Source organism: Manacus vitellinus, unplaced genomic scaffold (assembly GCF_001715985.3).
Source record: "Manacus vitellinus isolate BGI_N305 unplaced genomic scaffold, ASM171598v3 scaffold_1_pilon, whole genome shotgun sequence".
In the NCBI taxonomy this organism is placed as follows: Eukaryota; Metazoa; Chordata; class Aves; order Passeriformes; family Pipridae; genus Manacus; species Manacus vitellinus.
In genome coordinates this window covers 25,247,492-25,269,779 of record NW_021939396.1, presented here as the reverse complement: position 1 = coordinate 25,269,779, position 22,288 = coordinate 25,247,492, and the positions used below count along the sequence as shown (strand labels likewise).

At 38.1% G+C, this 22,288-nt stretch overlaps 1 protein-coding gene and 1 non-coding gene across 2 annotated transcripts in view; one reads left to right on the top strand and one right to left on the bottom strand.

The window, feature by feature from the left end:
• MMP16 (matrix metallopeptidase 16) overlaps window positions 1-10,355 on the bottom strand; it is a 162,951-nt gene extending 152,596 nt beyond the window's left edge. The window contains exon 1 of the mRNA XM_008922096.2: window positions 9,955-10,355. Within this exon, the coding sequence (XP_008920344.1) occupies window positions 9,955-10,086 (132 nt within the window). The 5' untranslated portion in view covers window positions 10,087-10,355. The remainder of the gene's footprint in view (window positions 1-9,954) is intronic.
• Window positions 10,356-20,729: 10,374 nt separating this feature from the next.
• Window positions 20,730-20,801, top strand: TRNAE-CUC. The gene has a single exon. It is a non-coding gene; the product is annotated as a tRNA-Glu (tRNA).
• The last annotated feature ends 1,487 nt before the right edge of the window (window positions 20,802-22,288 follow it).

Sequence of the window (22,288 nt, the reverse complement as noted above, 5' to 3'; positions counted from 1 at the left end):
ACATGTTTTTCACCTTTTCTGCTCTGGTACTTGTCTCTTGAACATATTCGCTCCTGGAATGATTACACAGAGGATTAAATTGAAATGCTGTATTTATATTTTATGATATTCCTCTACTACATTTTATGAAAAAATGTGAAATAGTCCCAAGTAAGTGAATGATAAAGATATATTCCTGGCTTCTTTACATCACTTCTATTGCTCTTGACACGTATTGGAAAAGGCCAAAAATACTCTTCAATTAGTTCAATGCATATTTGTGCAAGCTAGGTTACAAACATGGATAAGCTACGTGATCGAAATGAAGACTCATGATGGAACTGGACACACAATCTGGATCTCCAGACCCCAGCACAATGCCTCAGTAATCTACATCACATCCATTTTACTACATATTTAAAAATATATGTGATAGAGAAAAATATAACAAAGACCTTTCCAAAGCTGACATTTCACATCCTAGTAATGAAGGACAGAAATATCAGAGTCTAACAGTTCATAATCAATAAGGAAAACCAAAAAATGGAATACTGTCCTGGGTTGGGTTTTTTTTTATTATTTTATTTTTCTAAATACATAGAAGTAATGAGAGAAAAAAAAAAGCCTCACTTGCCAAGACCAAAATCATGCTATACAGTTAGCAATATAATTCTATTATTTCTAGTAACAATAATAATTGTATTGTGTGAAAGACCATTTGTTTCACTTGAAACATAAACCATGATGTAGATAAATACAATCTGTCAAGTCTCTGCAAAGACAGTGGGTCAAAGCAATTTCCTAGAAGAGCATCACACAACCAATGTCTGAGGTAAAAAAGAAAAATGTGACAGGATCATCACCTTCAGTTTGAGATGCCGTACAAAAAGAAAGCAATTTCCTCTTTTGTACACTTCGTAAATATCTACCAATACATTTAAATGAAGTATCTCCCTCCTCATTGAAAGGGAGGCTTGTTTTTCCATTTTACCATCTATGTTTTAAAGATATTGATAATTTTCTGTCTGCCTTTCAGCTCGTAATTTTCAGAAAAGATAAGTCTTTCACTTTCCAACCTGTATTTCACACCTGTAAGTGGATTTGTGATTACATGCCAGCAAAAATTAACTGCACCAATGAAATAAAACAACTTTTTCTCTACAAGATGATGAGAAAAAAATATTAAAGACCAGATTTTCTGAGGTTGGCATTTCTTTTCAAATTATCTATACAACTTTGAAAACAGTTCAACTATCTCATGAAAGGGAAAAACACATAGCACAGCATCTTCAAATTACCAACATGTCACATGAGTGAGAAAATCTGCAAATTGATACAGAATTGTCTTACAGCAGTTACTTTGTTCCTCATAACGGTGGCATGGTATGAAGAGTACCGGTGAGCGAATACAATCAGAAGCTCAAAGAGGGCATCAGTCCCAGAGGGACATTCTTTTACAGAATCACAGAATGGATTGCAAGGTATACAATGGGTCATCTAGTACAACCTCCTTGCTCAAGCAGGGTCATCCTAGAGCACATTGCATGGGATTGCATCCAGATAATTTTTTATCTCCAGTGAGGGAGACTCCACAACCTCTCTCGGCGATCTGTTCCACTCACAGTTACCTGCACAGTAAAGTTCTTCCTCATATTCAGGTGGAACTTCCTGTGCACCAGTTTCTGTTCATTGCATCTTGTCCCAATGCTTGGTACCACCAAGAAGAGCCTGGCTCCAGCCTCTTGACAGCCTCCCTTCAGATATTTACAGGCATTGATTAATGAAGTCCCCTCTCAGCCATCTCTTCTCAAGGCCAAACAGGCCCAACTCTCTCAGCCTTTCCTCCTAAGAGAGATGCTCTAGTCCCTTAATCATCCTTTTTGCATTCCGCTGGACTGGCTCCAGTAGCTCCATGTCTCTCTTGTACTGAAGGGCCCAGAATTGGACACAGCACTCTAGATGTGCCTTAATAGGTCTGAGTAGAGCAACAGGATCATCTCCCCCAACCTCCTGGCAATGCTTTTCCTAATGCACTCCAGGATACCACTGGCCTTTTTGGCCACAAGAGCACTGCTGGTTCATGGACACTCTGTTGTCCACCAGGACCTCCAGGTCCTCCTCCACAGAGCTGCTTTCCAGCAGGTCAGCCCCCAGCCTGTACTGGTGCTTGGGGTTATTCTTCCCCAGATGCAGGAGGACCCTGCACTTGCCTTTGCTGAATTTCAAACAGTTTCCACTCTGTCCATCTCTCCAACCAGTCGAGGTCCTTCTGAAGGGCTGCACAGCCCTCTGGGGTATTGGCCACTCCTCCCAGTTTTCTGTTATCAGCAAACTTGCTGAGGGGGCATCTGCCCCTTCATCCGAGTTTTGATGAATAAGTTAAACAATACTAGGCCCAGTATTGAACCTTGGGGGACACCACTAGTGACAGGCCTCCAACTAAACCCTGTGCAATTGATTTCAACTCTGGAATCTGCTCAGCCAGTTCTCAATCATCCAGTCCATACTTCCGAGTTTGTCTCTGAGGATGTTGTGAGAGACAGTGTTGAAAGCCTTGATGAGGTCAAGGTAGACAATATCTACTGCTCTCCTCTCATCTGTCCAGGTAGTTGTTTCATTGTAGGAGGCAATCAAGTTGGTCAAGCACGATTTACCTTTAGAGAATCCACGCTGACTATTCCCAATCATCTTCTTGTCATTCTTGAGGATAGAGGTGGCCTCTTTTCCAAAGCTCTGAACGAACCAGTTGAGAGGCAAAGGTACCAAGAAGTAGCAGCAGAGACACAAATCTACTTCCACCCTGGTCATACAGTGCAGATGTTCTTTTAAGATGCATCCATAAGGAATTTTCTTCAGTCTTCCTTACAAAGACATCTTCTACGAATACTCCATAGCCCAACCCATCCCATTCCACATGGCACTTCTACACACGGGTCAATTGTGATATAATTCATAATGAATTAATACAGAAAGCAAAATATTTTTTCATCCACAGTCACAAAACAATTGTTGAATCATATGCTTTATAAATGTTTTTTTCACAGTGTAATAAAAACTGCTATTGTTCTACAGAGAGAAAGCATCAAGAGACTTTTATGCTCTTCAGAGCAATTGCAGCTTATTGCTTTAGCTGCACATCCCCTAGCACAGCAGTTTTAACTCCAGAATGTTAAACTCCTTTCCCAATAACTGTGTTCAAGCCTCAGCACTTGAGATTGGACTGCCTAATGTTAAGCACTGAAATCAACGAGGCATAAGTTTCCTCGTACCCTGAAGCCTCGATCTTGAAATTAACAGGGGATTTTAAACATGACAAAAACACCTGAACAAGCCCCTAAATCAACTATGTGCTGTAATACCTCAAAAGGTTTGCTAGAAACATCACGATTCCAGCTAAGTGCAGATAACTCCTCAGCTGGTACAAACCAGATGTTAATAAGCAGAGAAACATAGTACCAACAGTTTTGGTTAATAAGTAAAACTACAGAAATATTTTTTTCTTTATCTGTAATTTATGTCAATTTGTTACCACTTAATTGCTCTTACTGTACAGCAAAGATGCTTATAATGAATGATGATAAGCAGGAACATGAATGAACAGTTGCCAGGCAACCCATAAATAAAGGTTCCAAATAGCATGACCTCTCTTTAAAGGATAAAGCTCTAATCACAATTATTTTTCAAATCCATTTCAGTGCCAACTAAAATCATGTTTGTAGCACTAATCCTGGTCTTCCTCATACGAAATGAAACCAAATCTGTCATTTGACATATCGCAAATAACAAATTAAACAGACTCAACCTGCTTCTTCAGATTACAGTTAACAATGTAGTTTGAAGATGGTAAACAGGTTAGACTGGAATCTGAAACAGAGAGCTGAGAAGATTTAAGCAATTTAAATAGGGTAATTTTCTTTTTAAGTTACATTGTTTCTTTAAGGATCTTCAAGTATCAACACAAAGTCCTCCAGTTTTTAACACCACAAAATGATCATTCAGGGAAGTAGAAGGCTGAGACAGACTTTAAAATACTAAAACCAGATGCAGTTTGAAATGCTCTAAAATCTATATAATACCACATTCTATCTTTATAAACTCTTACAACACAGTCTTGCTGAGTGCATAAGCAGAGCTGAGGTGCCTAGAGCAAGTACTGACCTTTTAGATGGATTCAAATAAAACTGACAAAGAGCAGCATAAATCTTAAACCAGTTAAAGAACACAGTATATCCACTCTGAAGAAACAATGAATGGTAAGGCAGGAATTTTACATTACGCCTTCCAAATAATGGAATGGGGAGAGCTTGGGCTTGTTCAAGGTTTACTGATGGGCTAATAATTTGTGTATTTATTTTAGTAAGCTTCATGTCAGAAAACATTATGAATACCTGTTTTTGTGGGTTTATTTTGCACTACATAAGATGATTACATAAATCTCTTTAACCATTTTATTTCTTTTCTTCAGTAGACTTGAGATTCACTAATAGCTGTGATGCTTAAATACTGAACTGTCAAAAATTTGCAAGAGGAAAACAAGATGAACTATGATTATAAACAAATAGATCTTGCACCTAAGGTCTAACATACTATGTCAACTATGAACCCATAAGAACGGGAACCATCTTTTTAACCTGTCTTTGAACAAAATACAGGCAACAGAATCCATGAACTTCTCTGCAACATTAGTAGCACAAAATAATCTCATACTTTACAGTAGAAAATGCACTCGACCAAGTAGTTGTCTACACATGTATTTCTTCATATCAAATGAGATCCAGTTCATTAGATTGTAGGCATTCACCTTCTTTGATAGAAAAACATTCTGTTGCCTATCCATCAAACATATAACTTTTCAATTATCTTCCTCATCTAGATATACCTGCTCATGAGAGGCCTGTACAGGAGGCTTTCTTCATATCTGTATTTCATCAATAAGCAAATAGGAAATATACCGCATTATATATTTTTCTTGGCTAATAGTTCACTCATTAAGCACCTTCACCACCTGATCCAGTAACTCCTTTCCATCCTTCTAATAATTTCAGTTTGAACTTCTTGTTCTAACAAAAGTCCAGTTCATTTAGTTGATAACATGCAAGAGTGAGATTCAGAATTTAAATAATTAAGAATTATGCATACTGACTGCAACTAAAAATAAAGCAGAAGATCCTGTAAATTCTTTTTGGGACATATGGCACTACTGATATCAAAACCACCTTAATTGCTTCTCCATAGTTTTCAGCTTGCATTTTAACAAATTCTAAAAAAACCTGTGTTGTGCTTACAAACTTCACAACGAAGCCCATTATTTGAAAAGTATGTAAAGGTGATATTGGAGGATTTTTTCCCCTCTCAAATGTTTATTCCTCTTAAATTGCCAGCTGGAGAATGAAACCAGTCTGCTTTTATGTTTAAAAGACTAAAAGCTTATGGAATAAAAGGTCATGCATTACTATTCAGCAAGAGTTGGAGGCTAATTGTAAAATTTATTAACAGTGAAAACAATGGGGTTCTCAGCCACTTATTACCATGGAGGAAACTGACAATATTTTTCTGAAGTTTGGATTCCACTGTATTTTGTTCCACAATATGCAATTTAACTATACCACTTCTGAAAATGGGAGATGACTATTGTTTTAAACAGTTGCTTACACTAAAGTAAGTATCATTTAAAGATCTTCCCTAGGGATTCAAGTCTACACATTTAGCATTAGAAGGAGGAAAACAGAGCATAACTGCCAGCCTGAGGAGAGTGATGATGAAGCATGCTTTCTCTCTAATGTTTCCCACATCACAGACTCAGTCAATGAAACTAGGATACAATTCTAAAAACACTTCTTTTCTCGACAGGGTTTAGGCAGATACTCAGCTGTGTAAGAGTAAGCAGTACTAGGTTCCAGAGATTAGTTGCATTCTAGATTCATGCTGATCCTGTCTTCTAACCAAGGTATTCTTGTTTCAATAACCATTTTTCCCTTACAAAACAGTGACATTGGTTTTCATTTTTCTGTATTGAATATTTAATGGTTAATTAAATATACACATACTTATTATTGAGGTATATAGAATGAAATTAGAAGAGAAATTTATAGAATACCAGCTGAAACAGTTATATATATATATATATACATATACACATACATATACTAGATGGATGACACTTGAGAAGGACCATCTACAGACACTCCCCGTAACATGCAAAGGAGTTATCTTTGAGCAACACAAAATACTATTACTATAGTGAGGAGCCCAGTAGGGAGAAGAAGATAGTTGGTTGCTCTATCAGTTTTAAGTAATAAATTATCTTCTATGTGTTTGATTCAGTTGTACATTTAAAATGGTCTTTTAATAACTGTTATTCCATTCACTATCTCACTGATAGACATCTTGCCTTGCTATTGTACAGAAACAGTTGAAAGTAGCAGAAAAACTCTATATTGATGACATAGTTTTCCAGTGATACACTTACTCGAGGAAGTTATTGTTTTGGACTGAGAAGAACACTGAGAAGAGGAAGCTAACAGTGTAGTTCCTAGTTTTTCTCACATGTCAGAAGCAAAGTCTCACAGAAATGCCACTGGTAATCGATGAACTTTGAAAACTAGTGATAAAATCTTCCTAAACCTCATGATTTCTTAACCTATCAGTTACAGTCATATCTCATGCAGCTTTACCACAAAGCTCTCACTGATACGAAGTGCAAGTTTGCCCCTCCTGTGTCCCGTACTCTATGATCTGAATCCTGCTCAGCTATGTCTATTACACGAAATACCACACACACAAATACATTTCAGGATTGACAACTCAGTTGTCATTGGAAGCTTGAAGAATTCATCTATACAGTTGTTCACCTAAAAGAAACTTTACAAAGGGACAACCAAATTACAAGGAACAACAACGTACACGCAAGCTTGTAAACTTTAGCTTTGTGTTTTACTTTTGAAAGGTAACATTATTATTTAATATCTCTGAGCTACAGTAGTATCTCCTGAGAATTGTCTGTCTAACAGCACTGAAACAAATAAACCAAAAAATTCAACTTGACTACAGAGATTTTGTTTATCAGTCAGGAATGTGGATTAAACAAAGCAGAACAGCAAGAGGAAATAATTGATCTCACATTTTAAAACGTTCAACAGGTATTATCTGTACTTTATTTAAAGACAAGAAAGAATGAAAAAAACCCTGCTTTACAGCCATTCTAAGCATTTTTTTCAGTGACACTTCATTCAACTACATGTACTCCACTTCTTTTCTGAAGCCTGCTTTGCATACTTATTGTCATGAGAATCTTTGTTATATTTTCACACTTTACTATGAAGTACAACTGCTTTACGTACTTGTGCTGACACACAGAATTGAACAGCATAATACATACTTGCTGTTGCCAAGTGCTTTGCCTCAAATTTCCCATGCTTTTAGCCTTTGCTATTCCCAGCAACAAAGAAAATTGAATTTTCAGCACTATCCAAACAATGTGAACATGGCAATGGCTGTTCTGGGACAAATTTCAGGTTCATTTAGCCCAGGACCATGTCACTGATGGTGGTCAAAAGGAGTGGCCTAGGTAGAAGCCCCATATTAGGACAACTCTCAAATACTAGAGTAATTCCGTGGAACACTCTTCTGGCTCCCAGTAATGTGTGGCTCAAAGATTTAAATATGAAGAGATTGAAAGTGTTGGCACGTGACAACACAGTCTGTCTCAGAAGGGCTAAGAAGAAGAACAGGAGATGGCATATTTCAAAAAGGAGAAATATGCACCCTCATCACACATACGTCCTACTTCATTACATCCAACAGTGTTTCTTGCTCCTGATATTGCCTTTGCCCTCAAAATGTGCTGTTCTCCATATAGAAGAGGAGGCAAAAATGAAAGTGTTTCCCTTCTTTCCTCATAAAATCTCCTCCTGACTGGAGCTGGCCTCCTGTTCATATTCCACTTGACTAAACCAACCTTTTTCTCCTCCCACACTAGCTCCATCTGCCGCCCGTCTCTCCAGCAGAGCCAGATGCCAGCAAAGCAGACTGCTGTGGGAGGAGAAAGTTCTGTCGCTGGAATTTCATCCCTATACTCCGCAGGGGGCCAGCCTGTGAAGCCTGGAGAGGATACAGAGAGCAACTTCCTCTGTTCTACACTGCCTTCCCCTGCTTGTCAGTAAAGAAGGCAGCTGAGGACATGAGCAAAAGAAAGATAAAACTCCAGTGTGTGCTCTGAAATTTGTGGGTTTAATATTTATATAGCAAAAAGATCACAATTCTACTCCAGACTTGAGCATGGTACACACCACATAAACATGTGAGAAGATGTGAGTCCTGCCCTAGAAAGCTTACAATCAAACAGAAGCAGAGATGCATTTCTGTGATAAGGAACAAACAAGTGACTAGAGTGCAGATGACAGAGTAAAAAAGACTCAGATTTATAATCAGGAGAGATCTCAGTGATGGAGCAAAAAGACTATTTTCTGGAGATATGGAAGTCAAAGAGAGAAGCTGTGGATGAGTGTTAAGCTGAGACAACTGCATGAGGCAAAGGAAACTGGCTGTAGACAATGAAAGACTAGGATGAAAGCAGACATAGAGAAAGAAAAAGTGACTTTTTCATAAATTTGAGGTGATCTTGCATGAGGCAGAAGGAAAAGATGTACAGTTAAGAATATTAGACAAAAAGGGAGACAGTCTAGGAATGGAGGAGCATCTGCATGAGCAATCTTGCCAGAAACAGGAGCAAGAATGAGTGTCACTGAGTGAGAACAAGAGCTCATATAAAACAAGCAAGTGTGCATATGTGTGAGACAGAGGAAGAGACATAGACTTCATTTCTCTGAAAGAAAGAATTATGGGAACCCAGAAGACGAAAGAAACTAGACACAAAAAAGGCTGGTGTCGGAGTGCAACAGAAAGTTTTGAGTGGGGTGGCAGGACAGAAGAAAGTGAAGGAACACAACATTTTAACAGAAAGCCAGAATTATTTACTAGAAGTTGAAAGAGCACATAACAATTGCAGAGACATAACAAGAAAAATTAAGAAGTTGGATAGACAGGGAAAAGAAGAAAGAAATAAACATATCACACTGAAATAGAATAAGGGCTCACAGCAGAACAAACAGAGTGACAGGACAGAGAAAAAATATATGCAAAGATGATAAATGTCAGTAAAGGAATATTAGTTAATAGAAAGCATTATGTAAAAAATCCCAGCAGGAAGACTGAGAGCATAGACAAAGATGACTGGAAATGGATGTTCACTGAATTGTCACTGTAAACTCTTAGGGTTTGCCCCATCCAGGTATCCCCACATTTTAATCTTTATTTTCACTTCGAAAAATACTGTTTCCTTGTCCTCCACACCTTCTAACTTCTCTGCTGTAGTTGCACCTTTATGCCATTTGTTTCACTATTTCTAGTAGCAACTCTTTTTGTTACGTTTAAATGGGAAAAAGATCTTGTTTTTTCAAATACTCTACCACAAAGAAACGTGCCAAAAATCTCAAGTTTCCTTCCTCCTGTTCCTGTAATTCTCTTTCATTCATTCTTCTTTGGGGGGAAAAAAAAAGGCTAGGGAAACTCAGAAATAGAGCGGTACCTTAAGTCCAAGACATTCACAGAGCTTTCCCTGAGCTGCGTGCACATACTGCGCCTCAGGTTTCCTCCATGCCCGGGTGAGGGTTTCCCGTCCCCCGTGGGCGAGGTCAGCGGGAGGCACGGGCTGTGCTCCAGCGCCCGGCATCGCGCTGCCGGGATAACGGGATCTCCGGCTGAAATGCATCCATCAGGCGGGGGAACTCGGGGAGGGGAGCTAGCTACCGGCTGCTGGAAGGAAAGCCTACACAGACGTATGCCCTGGCTGATGGAAGACATGGCTGGCTGGCTGGCTATTTGATTTCCTTTTATTTAAGGGATATAAAAAAAGAGAAGAGAGGAAAGGGAGAAGGGAAAGCATACACACTCGCTCACGCATCCGGCTGATCTTACCTCCACATTGAAATATTGCTCCGCTTTGCACACTGTAGCACATAAAATCCAAATGAAGGTTTGCAAGAAAAACACCCTGGACTGAGACACGAAATCCAACCGGCTTCCAATGCTGGATGCGAGTACGATCATAGTGGACTGTGCTTCAGCGGGTGGAAAATCTCTCTCTTTTTCTCTCTTTGCCTTAAATACACAAACAAACCAACCTCCCCCCCCGTTTCGGTGAAGAGCCCGTAGCGCAGGTTCACCCACAGCCGGGGAGGAGGAGGAGGAGCAGACACTTCACAGCACAGGCGGCGGCGGCAGGGTCAGCTCTCGCTCATCCTCACCGCCAGCCCCGTAAGGAGGGAATGTGGCGTCCGAGTGCAGCCGCAGCTCCTGCACGACTCCTCTCTGCCCAGCAGCAGCAACCACCTCCCCCTGTCCTCCCTTCGCTCCCGCCTCCGCCTCCTCCTCCTACTTCTTCTCCTCCTTCTCTCCTGCCTCCTCCCCCTCAGCCTCCGCCTCCTCCCGGGGAAGGCCGGCCTGGCCCGGCCCGGCCCGGCCCGGCCTGGCTCGGCTCGGCTCGGTTTCGGCTCGGCTCGCCGCCACTCGGCTCGCTCCGCTCTGCTCCCTGCCCTGCCTCTCCTCGCCCCCGCCGCTCCCCTCCACTCCAGAATGTTCAGCCGAAACCTACAGGGCCCCGCCCCGTGGGCGGCTCAAAGGCGACGGCCCCGCCAGGCGGCCCCGCCGAGCCGCCGCAGCTCGCCGCGTGGTCGGGCGCCGGCGTGGTTCCTGTGGGGAGCGGCTGCGGGAGAGCGGCCCCCGGGAGCACCGCGCAGCCTTTCCCCACAGGCACGTCCCCGGCAGCCGCACAAAGTGTGGGAGCCTCCCAGCCCTCCTCACGGAGAGGTGCCCGGGCGAAGCGAACGCCCCGAGCCGCCCGCGGTTCCCACCGGGTGCGGGCGCGGCCGCGCGGTGCGTGTGCCCCGGAGTGCCGCGCTGCCCACACCGCTCCGTGGGCTGGCTGGAAATCTGGGTAGCGCGTCCAAATATGTGCTCACACACGTGAGGGAAAACAACGTGTGAAATACTATAGCACAGACAAACTTCAGGCTGGATGTTGTCACGTTCAAAATGCCTTGTGGTTACGGCAGATAAACTACTCTTGCGGTGCTCTTATGGTGAATAGGCCATTTTATGCAGCCCCTTGATATGTCATCCAGTGAAAGGAAGGTGAGATGATCCATAAAATCAGTGGAACAAGATACTGCAGTAATGTATTTTGGGGGAAAAAAGGGGGGAAAAATGAAAAAAAACCAAACCAACCCCAAGCCTGCGGATTAAAAAAAAAAAAAGGCATTTTAAAAAACTTGTTTTATTTTTTTTACTTGTTCGGTTATCAAAAATGATGCAAAGATGCTTAATCATGATATGGCAAAACCTGGAAGGAAAGAGGCATACCTGACAGATGAAATTTCCTTACTCTGATAGTTGACGTCAATGGCCGGAATTAAAAGACATGCAGACTAGATGTGTGCAATTCTGACAACACCTAGTAAAAGGGTGTAGGAATGTGTTGCGTTCTCCATCATTTGATATCTTAAGAATAAGGCAGTTAGTTATCTGAAGAAGTCATGATCTGTCTAACCAAAAGTAACAGTGTTTAAGCAAAATTCCTTATGTAATATACTTTTTTTTATGTTAATTGCTTGATCTAAAGGCGTTTTCTGTTCTTCAGATTGTTAGTGATGTGAGTTATGAAATTATGAAATATAGAGCTGTCAGTGAGCTAAAATGACCTGTTTGCACTTTGGTGACCAGTATCAGAAGTCAAATTAAAGAAATTAATGATTAAGCACAAATTAAAGAAATGTCTTGGAACCATCAGAAGAAACTTAATATTGACAAATGCAAATTACATTTGGGAAGAAAAATCAAATGTAAAATCAAAAGAATACCAGTAAAACAACAGCTCTTCAGAAAAGAATCTGGGGGCTGTAATGGACTATAAAGTAAATATGAGTCAGCAACGTTCTACTGTTAAAGAAAAAAGACAACCTCATTTGTAGAGTGTATTAATAGGTGTGCAGTACGTCTGACAGGACTAATTATTTTTCTGCTAGGGATTGACAAAACCAGCTATGTTTGGACCTTTCAAACAGAGGACAGTCCAGAGGAAAATAACAAAATATTAAAATATAAAGTAAGAGGTATGTGTAAAAGTTGAAAGAATTCCATTTAGTCTGAGAAGATAGAAGGTAAATGGTCTCTTTATATGGTAGATGTTGCTGTGAAATGGACAGAAATATTTTATTCTTTCTGGGAAAAAAAAGGAAAAAATGAATAATCTAAATTGTTCATAAAGTTCAGATTCAATATTAGACAAAACTTTCTAAAACTTTAAGGTTTATGTATTGGAATATGTATATTTATATATACTGGAAAAATAATGTTCCAAATTTAGCATTTGGAACAAGACACCTAGTGGAAGTGTGGAATCTCTTCCATACGTAGGTTTGATAGGCAAGATCATTGTAGTTAACCTTTGTCTATTCTTAGGGCAGTGGATTGTATTATGAAATCCAGTAAACTTTTTTACTTCTAGCAAAAGTAATTCAGTAATTTTTTCCCTTTTGTTACTCTGTGAATTAATTGCTGTAACTGGTATAAAAGAAACATTAACTCGTTAATTTTATACTGTCCCTTTTTCTTTTCCAAAGGGACCTCCTTCTTGTTTGTGCCCTTAGTGAGCATTAGCTCTATTTTTCCTGGTCTATTTTGTAGAGTCTGCCATCAGTGTAATACCCAGAAATCGAAACGGAAATGGAAATAAATAAGTTACTGTAACTGGAATTTCATTTGTCTGCCCTGCCAGGACTGCTGTGGCTATTTATTATGAAAAGCACAGGGCCATAAATACAGCTACCTCCTTCCTTTACACTGTATACATTTGAAGAGGAAAGAAGAAAAGCAATGGTATAAATATAAATAGAATGGTGGACAACGAAGGCACCTGAATATTTCTTAAGGGTGTTTGAGGAAGAGAGAAAGAGATCACAGAGGTAAAGAAAGAGATTGGTAAGGAAAGAGAGTAGCAATGTGTGAATATGAGCACCAATGGAAGAGACAAGGCATATGAAGGACAGAGAAGATCTTTGAAGTGAAAAATATCGTTCAGGAATGCTTGTATGAGTAAAAAAATGCCAACAATGATGGGAAAGGGCTTTGAATATTTATGAGTAAGCTGTGGGCAGAAACATACAAGAGGAGGGTCAGAGCCTCATGGGACATGTAGGAAGGTAAAAGAAAATAGAAAAGAATTTAAATCTCAATACAGAGCACTGTTTGTACTTATGTGTGTATGAGATTATGATAGAGATTAAAGAAAAGACAGAACAAGCAGCAAAGATGAAGTAAAGAAGGAAGGAAGCAGAGAAATTAAATTGGAAAGAAATTGGAACTGTTTGTTGAAGTACTTAAATGATTCAAGTCATATACTTTATAAGACTTTTGTAGATTTTTATCTTTATCAAATACCAATATGATTTTTATATTCTTGCCTATGGCAGTTACCAGCAGTATTTAACAAGCAGTGAGCAGGTTTGTAGGGAAGAAACACTGAAAAACTGAAATTGAAAGTCTCGGTTGTAAAACTTCTAGCCTTTTAAAAAGGCATGAAGAGATCTTTCTCCTGTACTCCCAAGCAGCATGTTTACCATCTGAGTTTCTTAGACTCTAGAATATATCTTTTATGTATGACTATAGTCACAGGTTTGCAACAGATGAATACCAGAATCAGACATAAACATGATACATTCCCAGCTTTGAACATGGGGCAAACATCTTCTACTGTTTTCTATATCAATTATTAATTAAAATTCATGTGATTAAAAAAATCAAAATATTACATGTTTTCCTTTCTGCATTTTGTGTTGCTTATCTGCTGATAGTATCAGCTAGAATTTTTGAAGAAGAAAGCTTCATTACAGGATATAAAAAACTGCAGAGATTGAAGGTAGATATCAAATATCTCCATTATATTCAGTTTTGGGTTGAAAACACCTTGCCTTTTACTCATGGAATGAGACTTTCATAGATGTGTCCATATGAATTCTTTTTGGCTGTTTGAAAGGTCCTATAGGATAGAAGGCAAAGACCAAGTTTAACAGTGCAGGAGGGATTATTACATTGAATATGTACTCCTGTTAGGATCACACTCATTATTGCCTGTGTTCAGGTATCTATTTACCCCAGGTTCACTGTAGGTATAAGGTTATCCTGTGGGGAAACAGAACTGACTTATACTGTCAGTGCACTTTACTGTGTTGTCTTACAGCTGCAACAATGGCTTTATGAAGAACGTAAGTAAAGATAACGAGAAATGACAGTGTACAACCTCACACATAGTGGTTGAAGGATCACAAGGAAAATGCTAGAGTCATAAAAATCAGTAATATTTCAGAATATTTTGGTTCACGTTTGGCTGCCATTTTTGATGAAGAGCCAGTGAAGTCAGAGAGGAAGAAAGTGTATTTTTCTTTTTAAGGAAGTTCTAAATTAAATTTCTAATTCATAGAGTCATAATATCATAGAATAATTTAGGTTCAATGAGACTTCTTTAAGTCATCATGTCTAACTGTCTACAAGAAGCAGAGAAAACTCAGGTTAGGTTACTCTGTTGCTTGTTCAGGGAGTTACAAATCAAGGTAGTCTAACCCAAGCATCATTTCCTAGTCTGCAAGATTATTTCTCTGTCCCAGGGAGTTATTTTGAGGGTAAAATCTCTTCCATGAGGCATTTGTCAACCTTTTGGTTATTTTTGTCTCTGTAGTGACAACACCCATTTCATCAAGTACAGCAGGTGTCTCCTACTCTCATGGAGGCAGGAGAAGTGGTCAAGAGAAATAGGTACAGAACATATAATTCTGTAGCTGAAGACTGAGATAAATACATTTTAAAGTGAAAGAACATAGAGAAAGAAAAAGAAATGGCCCCTGGAAGAAAAACATCAAGAAGTATACAATAATAACAAAAAAAAATTTTTTTCTTGCTTCATAATAACACTTTTACGAATATGAGTTACTATTGGGTTAATGAAGAAGAGATTAAAAAAGATGCAGTGAAGCAGTCAAGTCCTTGCTTATTTAATCTGTGTAACTGTTCACACAAAACAGTTTTTTCTCTACTTTATGACAATTTCCATGCTGCTTTTTTCTCTCCTAATCTTGGTGCATTCTCTCTATGCTTTCTGATTTCTGGCTTTCTTGCAGGGCAAGAAAGGTCCATTTAAATATCAAGTCCATCAGCAATTTCCCAACATATATATCTCAAACTAGAGGATTCTTTACAACCAAAGGCTTATGAAGAGTCCAGCTGTCCTTTGGACTGTCTGGTGATTATTCACTGAGTTTAGAGTGGTGTCACAACGGCAGTCCGGTGATTGTTGTAAGAGCTTAACCATTTGTGTTGAATATTATCTCCTTCGTTTTTACAAGCTGCCCTGCATTTAAGATTGATCTTGTTAGCAGCTAGGAGAAAACACAGTACATGAAACAGAAAAAATAACACAGAGCAGTGTCAGGTGATTCTGACAGATTTGAGGAGGAAGACACGAGGAGTTCTGAAAGATTACACTGGCTCAAAAAGTAACCAAGTCCTCTTAAAAATATTAAGATACAAAGAGGTGTCTGTCATAAATACTAGCTTATGAAAGTTTGTAAAGATCTAGTTACTAGGTGGTTTCTATAATGAAAATGCAAAGAACTTCATAGCTTTATATCAATTAGAATCTTAAATGGAAGGTAATTATCCCCAGCTTTGTGTTGCTCAAACCTGGCTGGAAATTCCACATCGAGATGGTCAAAATAGGCCTTTTTTAAATTTCTCTATTAATTAACCTCTCCAAATTAACGGTACTTAGAACCTGTGTCACTTTTTCATTATCCACAAAAATTAATTTTATATTGTCTCTTTTCAGCTTTCAACACACCATCGAAGTACATTTTCTTCCCATATGTTTACAGCACAAATGAACATTGGAAGTGTTACCTGGGGGAAGATAAGTCTTGGCAATTGGAGTCTGGGAGAAATAGCATTGTGTTGGGCAAGAGTAAAACCAAGACTGGAATTTCATAGATGATTGGATGTGTCTGGGAAAATGAGTAGCATTAAAATAGCTAGGAATGTTAACATGTAAATATAATTGGTGAGTTTCAGAGTTAATTACTGGTGTCACTAAGGAAATCATTGCACCTCTTAAAGTTATTTTTCTGCAGTCTCAGGAAAGAAAACAATTATTATACTTGACATATACATTCAAGGATATCTTTACTATGATAGCATAATTACTTTTTTATTTTTACATTAATTAAAGTTTAGGTTCTAAAAAGCAGTTCTGTTTCTTTGGTAGCCCAAGAAGTAGAGTTACTCCTCTCAAAACCATTGGACACATATGACTTCTTAAGATCATTTTACTTTATACCATACATATATGAGATTTTTGATCAAGAAGGGCTGAGAGAAGGGTTTAGACAAGAAAAAATGCACACTGCTTGTAAAGAGAGAGCAGAGTTAACAACAGAAAATGCGTTTTAAAAGGGCATACTTGAAAACAGATCTGAAGAGGGCAGCCTGCAAGAAAGAGGTTTCTTAAGGTTAAGCTTTTATATTACTCCACTGTGCAATGTAAGTGCACCCAAAGTGACAGATACCTATCCAATAGAAACTGTTATTCAATTGAGAGAGGAAAAATCACACACAGAAGTGTTTCAGTTTCTCTGTGTCTGTATTTCTCCAACTACAGCCTGTTTGTTTTCCCCTTTTATTGATAATCTTCCATGTTAGGATTATTTTAGCATCATTTTGCTATATTTGGTTAATTTTTTGTCATTTGGGAAGTAGTGGTAAGGTCAAAGAGGACTATAAAACAATACACATTCTTATGAGACTAGGATTAAGGTTCCATTACCAATTTCAACTTTTTGTCTTGAATGCTGATGGCCTAATAAACAACATTTAATAGTTTTAGAAATGTAGCTTTTAAATGCAAGAATATTAGAGTGTGGGTGAGTTTTTATAGTCCCGCATATCCCAAGGTGAAAAAGGCTGGAAAGGTGAAGGGAAGAAAAGATTCAGAAAATTAATTCAGAATAGGGCTACACTATCTGAAAATGCTTTGCACGCTCACAGGATCTTGTTGCACCGTATAGATGATTTTACATATCTTTGGGAAATGTCACTTTGGACCTGACTCAGTTTTCCTCTGCCCAGACTCCTCTAACTAAAGAATGTTCAGTTCCTCTGTTTTTAACATAGTTTACTTCCCAATTAGAGCAATGTGAACACTCTCTTCTTACTCTTACAGGTGGTTTTTAATTTATATTGTTCTGGAAGAAGAGGATAGGGAATGATTTTAAAGTAATTGAACTTAAAACAAATTTTAGCCTGTTAACTTTTTTCATCAGTCAAATTTCATGGCCACTCTGGCTATTTGCTATTCCAGTGTAGTCATGACCTTAGCAACAGAAATTTAAATAATTAGCATAAAATCTGTGGCAAAAGATGAAAGTGCTGGTGTAGTTGTGATTACTGGGAAGATTGTTGTTATAATCTGATGATCTACCACAATAATAAAGCATTTTTAGTGGGGATGACCTCATGCAAAGAGGTATATTTCAAACCTGTCTATTAGGTATTGTATATGTGATGGTATTGTAGCTGTGTGTAGAGCTACTAAAATAGATTTAAATTCATTGTATTTCTGGTACACACAGGTAAAGCACAAATATGGGAAGATCAGAAAAGTTGGAACTAGATGATCTTTAAGGTTAATTCCAACCCAGGATATTCCATGTTCCTATAAAATGGTGAGGCACAACTGAAGGTTATTAACTTTGAAAAGTCTCTTTATACATGGCTATGCATGGTGACAGTGACACTGGCAAGAAAGTTAGAAAAGCAGTCCAGTTTTATATCTGTATTCTGGGAGGAGCATATATAAAGTAGTTAGATTATGGCGTAGAGTTTTTTGAAGTCTTACTGGTTCAGTTTGATGTGACCTGTACAGCTCAGGCACAGAAAAGTCAACACACTCCACCTACCCACACCCCCTCTCACCCCAATTCTGCTCTATACAGTGTGTGAGCACAAACACAGCCCCGGTATTTGTAATGTTTTATATTATTTTTCTCTAAGACAGCCACTATTTATATATATATGTTTATAAAATCTTCCTTAATCTAAGACATACAAGTTTTTATATCTTTCCTCTGCCTATAATTTTCTGGTCTTCACAATTTTATTTTCTTCTAACTTCTGCATTGAGAGACACTTCATAAAACCAAAAGAACTGGCTATACAGTATTTCTGCATCATTAAGGAATCTTCCAGTAAAAATCCTACGCATGTGTTCTTGCTCATGCATAACTGAAGAAGAATTATGCTTAAACCTTTAGCTTGAGAGAGCTTTCCAGATAGTACTCCTACTTTCAGGTTTAAATTTCCAGGGAACCAAACAGATTTGAACACCTAGTTCTCATTAATTTTTTATGGGAACTGGACAAACCTATCCCAGAGGCACATTGGCAAACACTAGGCTTGCATTTCATCTATTTCATTGCTCTGCCTTGGAAAGCATGAAATAAAAATGAAACAAAGTAAAAATAGGAGAATTAGAAAGAGACTTACTTATATATATAATTGTTTTTAATTACAAATATCCGGAGAGCTGCCAGAAAGTAGAGTAAGAGGGGGAGTTCTGGGACAGAAACTTCTTGTTTTCCCAAACCCATAGAGGTACTCTTCAAACATATAATGTTCATCCATGGTTAGTGTTGAAAAAAATGAGTGTGAAACATATACATGGTATGCTAATAAGAACATATCTATATATCTGTATATCTATATCTATTTATATGTCTATCTATCTATATGTACATATGGACTAACTGAGACAATGGAGATTAGATGTAAATAAAAAAAAATGTTATGATTAATTCTTTGAGCCAAGTTCCATTTTACCAGCTCTACCTTGTCTGGGAGATCAAATCTGTAAGTTTATCATTTTTTATTAACCAAATAAGTGAACTAGTCTAGTCTTTAATTATCATTAAAACTTTGAGACTGGAGCTCAAATTTAGTTGTAATTTTTCTATTTTTATGCTGTTTGTCCTTCATTTTTTTTATCTACGTGATGTTAACCTACATACAGTTGTAGTGTGTAACTGTCTATCTACCAGATAGGTGGAGAGAGACTTTCTTACAAGGACATGCAATGATAGAACAAGGGGGGATGGTTTTAAATTGAAAGAGAGTAGGTTTAGATTAGATATTAGGAAGAAATTCTTTACTGTGAGGGTAGTGAGGCACTGGAACAGGTTGCCCAGAGAAGCTGTTGGTGCCTCATCCCTAGAAGTGTTCAAGACAAGGTTGGATGGGGCTTTGAACAACCTGGTCTAGTGGAAGGTTCCCTGTCCATGGCATGGGGGTGGAACTAAAGGATCTTTAAGGGCCCTTCCAAGACAAACCATTCTATACTTCTATGAACTCTAAGCTTCATAGTTGTTTTTCTTCCTTATATAATGTAATTCTGAGAAAAGCTTATCATTGGAATATTCAAAAACTAAAATTTAAGGGTTAAAAATCTAAATATCCACAAATCACATAAATGATTAATAGTCTGAAGAAAATAGATGAGGAATTCAAATATATCTGTACGTACATGATAATATAGAAAATATTCAGGGACCATAAGTAATTATCAGATGACTTATGAATCTATGCAGACTCATAAAAAACTTGTAAAGTTCCAGTAAGTGTTTTGCAAATAACTGATGAATTAAAAATCATTTGCTTAAAAGTTCAGCTCCAAAAAATGTGTGAAGCAGACAGAATAATTTCTAGCATTCAGGGGAGGATTCAGCTTGACGTGCTGTAAAGTGATACTTTAATTGTTTTCAATGGGACTAATTTTTACTGCCAAAGGACCTGTTTCATAAAATCTGTATTTAGCCTAAATAATTTCCTGCAGCATGGTACAACCAAATACTTTGATAATGCATCAGAGACCAGATTAATGTCTGTGTGGTAAGAGAAGCACCAATAACCTTGAAAATTAATATTATTTCTCATAATATGAATTTCAGATAAATGCAAAGTCTATGGAACTTAGGTCTTCAGTCTAATGAGATTACTTCAGTATTCAAAAGTGATTGTGCTATACAGTTCCTTGGATTTTTACTAACTTTTTTCCTTTTAAATCATAATGATATAGTTAACATGGTTTGCCAAGACATGCCACATATGCTTAACTTTTTTCTTTAAAATATTATGACTGGACACTTACTTTTCCAACCCACAGGAATTTCAAGTTATTTGACAGTACTTCATACAATGACATTTGGCATCATGGTATCAAACTGGCACCTAAGGATCTCCATTTTCCTACCGATTCATAGGATCAAAACAGTTCACAATTTGTGTTTTCAAGATCTGATGGTTCAGTTCCAAATTTTACATAACATTACATTGTAGGTTTTAGCTGAATGCTTTGTTCCCCACCAAAGCATTTTGTTGCCATGACAAAACAAATATTTCTATTTGACGTCGTACATTCACCAATCAGTTTAATATATTTTTTTCATGTAGGGTAGCAGGGATTTAAGTCTGAAAATGTGGCATAATGCATGACTAGGTGATTAAAAAAATATTTTTTCTTAATGTGAAGTTTTTAGAAATCCAGCTCCCTAACAGTATACTGTCATGTTAATTTTATGCAGTTTAGATTAAATTAGGGCCCCCTGGTGGTCTAGTGGTTAGGATATGGCGCTCTCACCGCCACGGCCCGGGTTCGATTCCCGGTCAGGGGACTTCCCCGGGCAGACGGAGCTCGTCAGCCCTGTAAGGCCATCCATCTAAGAGAAGGTCACTCTAAACAAACCTATGTCCTGAGGACCTCACTGCCACCATCCGAGCTCGCTCGGCCCCGGCAGATGAACCTCAGGATTAAAGGGTGGGCTCAGTTCAGCGCACACTGTGTCTCACCTAAAAAATCCACTGCGCAGGCTCGAAGGGTAAAGACTTTTCCCAAATCTTCGTTCGTGAAAACTGGCCATGATGATGAGATTAAATTACCAGAAGTTGAAAAAATGATGACAAAGTTCAGTGTTCGATAGTTTTGTGTCAAACTGAAAAGATGGTGTATGTCTGTCCCACTTGACCCATTCAGGGAAACAGCTTCTCTGAAGGTCTATTCCATGTTTTCATTAATAACTTAAATGAAATAAAGGGCGTAACCACGCAATTGACAAATGACACAATATTTGTAGAGTTTGCAAGTATTCTGGAGATCCTCATAGGTCAGAGAAAAGTTTCCAAATCTGATTAAATTTAATGATGACATATACAAGTGCCACGCTTGGCAATGATGTTATATGGGCAGTTATAAAAGGAGGAAGAGCAATGCAAGAAAGAATACAGAAAAGTACAGACGTGCCATAATCTGAATTAAGGTTTATAAGATGTTGCCAAGAAATGTAAGTGTCGTTCTGGGAATGGTTCATGGAAAATTGACAGCTCTGAGTGATATTTTTACTTCTTTCCTCAGTCTTGGCAAGGCTTCAGCTAGAAATTAGGTTTGGGCACCATTCTCTCAGAGAAAACAATCAGAAAAGAGCAACAAAGTGATCAGAGATTTAAAGACACATGAGAAAAGTTTTTGTCTTGAACTGAAAATTGGATTTGTATACTCTAGAAAGGATGGTGCAGAGGGCATGGTAATGATCTCTATGAAAATGTGCAGGTATTATAAAAAGAATACATTTATCCACCATCACTGTGGGATAAATTTGATTTAATTTAAAACCAAGACAGTTAAAAAATAAGTTAAAAAGTAAGTTAAAAAGTAAGTTAAAAAGTTGAAAGCTAAAAAGTAAGAATAATTCAAGTTGCTCCTACCTGAAAGCAGAGTAGATTGACCAAATGACTGAGACATCGACTGGTAATTTGTAATGAATTACTAGTACACAATGGAATCAACCTTAGAAAAATAGCAAATTGATATTTGGTCTGGATTTAAATGTGTATAGAAGCTTTTGTTGTGGGGTTTTTTTCTGTGGGAAGAATTTTTACTACTTCCAGCCCTTCAGAATGAAAATAGGACAGAGAAATACCTGCATTTCTGCAGTACACAGATGTGAAGTTTTGTGGGGTTTTGTGAAGTGCATTAGTGTGCTGACTAATGGGACTACTCCTTGAAACGCTAGTTTTCTCTCCTTTCATTTTTGCTGACAGATGATACATTTTTCTGTAGCTCTTGGAACTAAAAGCTTTTCATTTAATGATTAAAAATGTACTT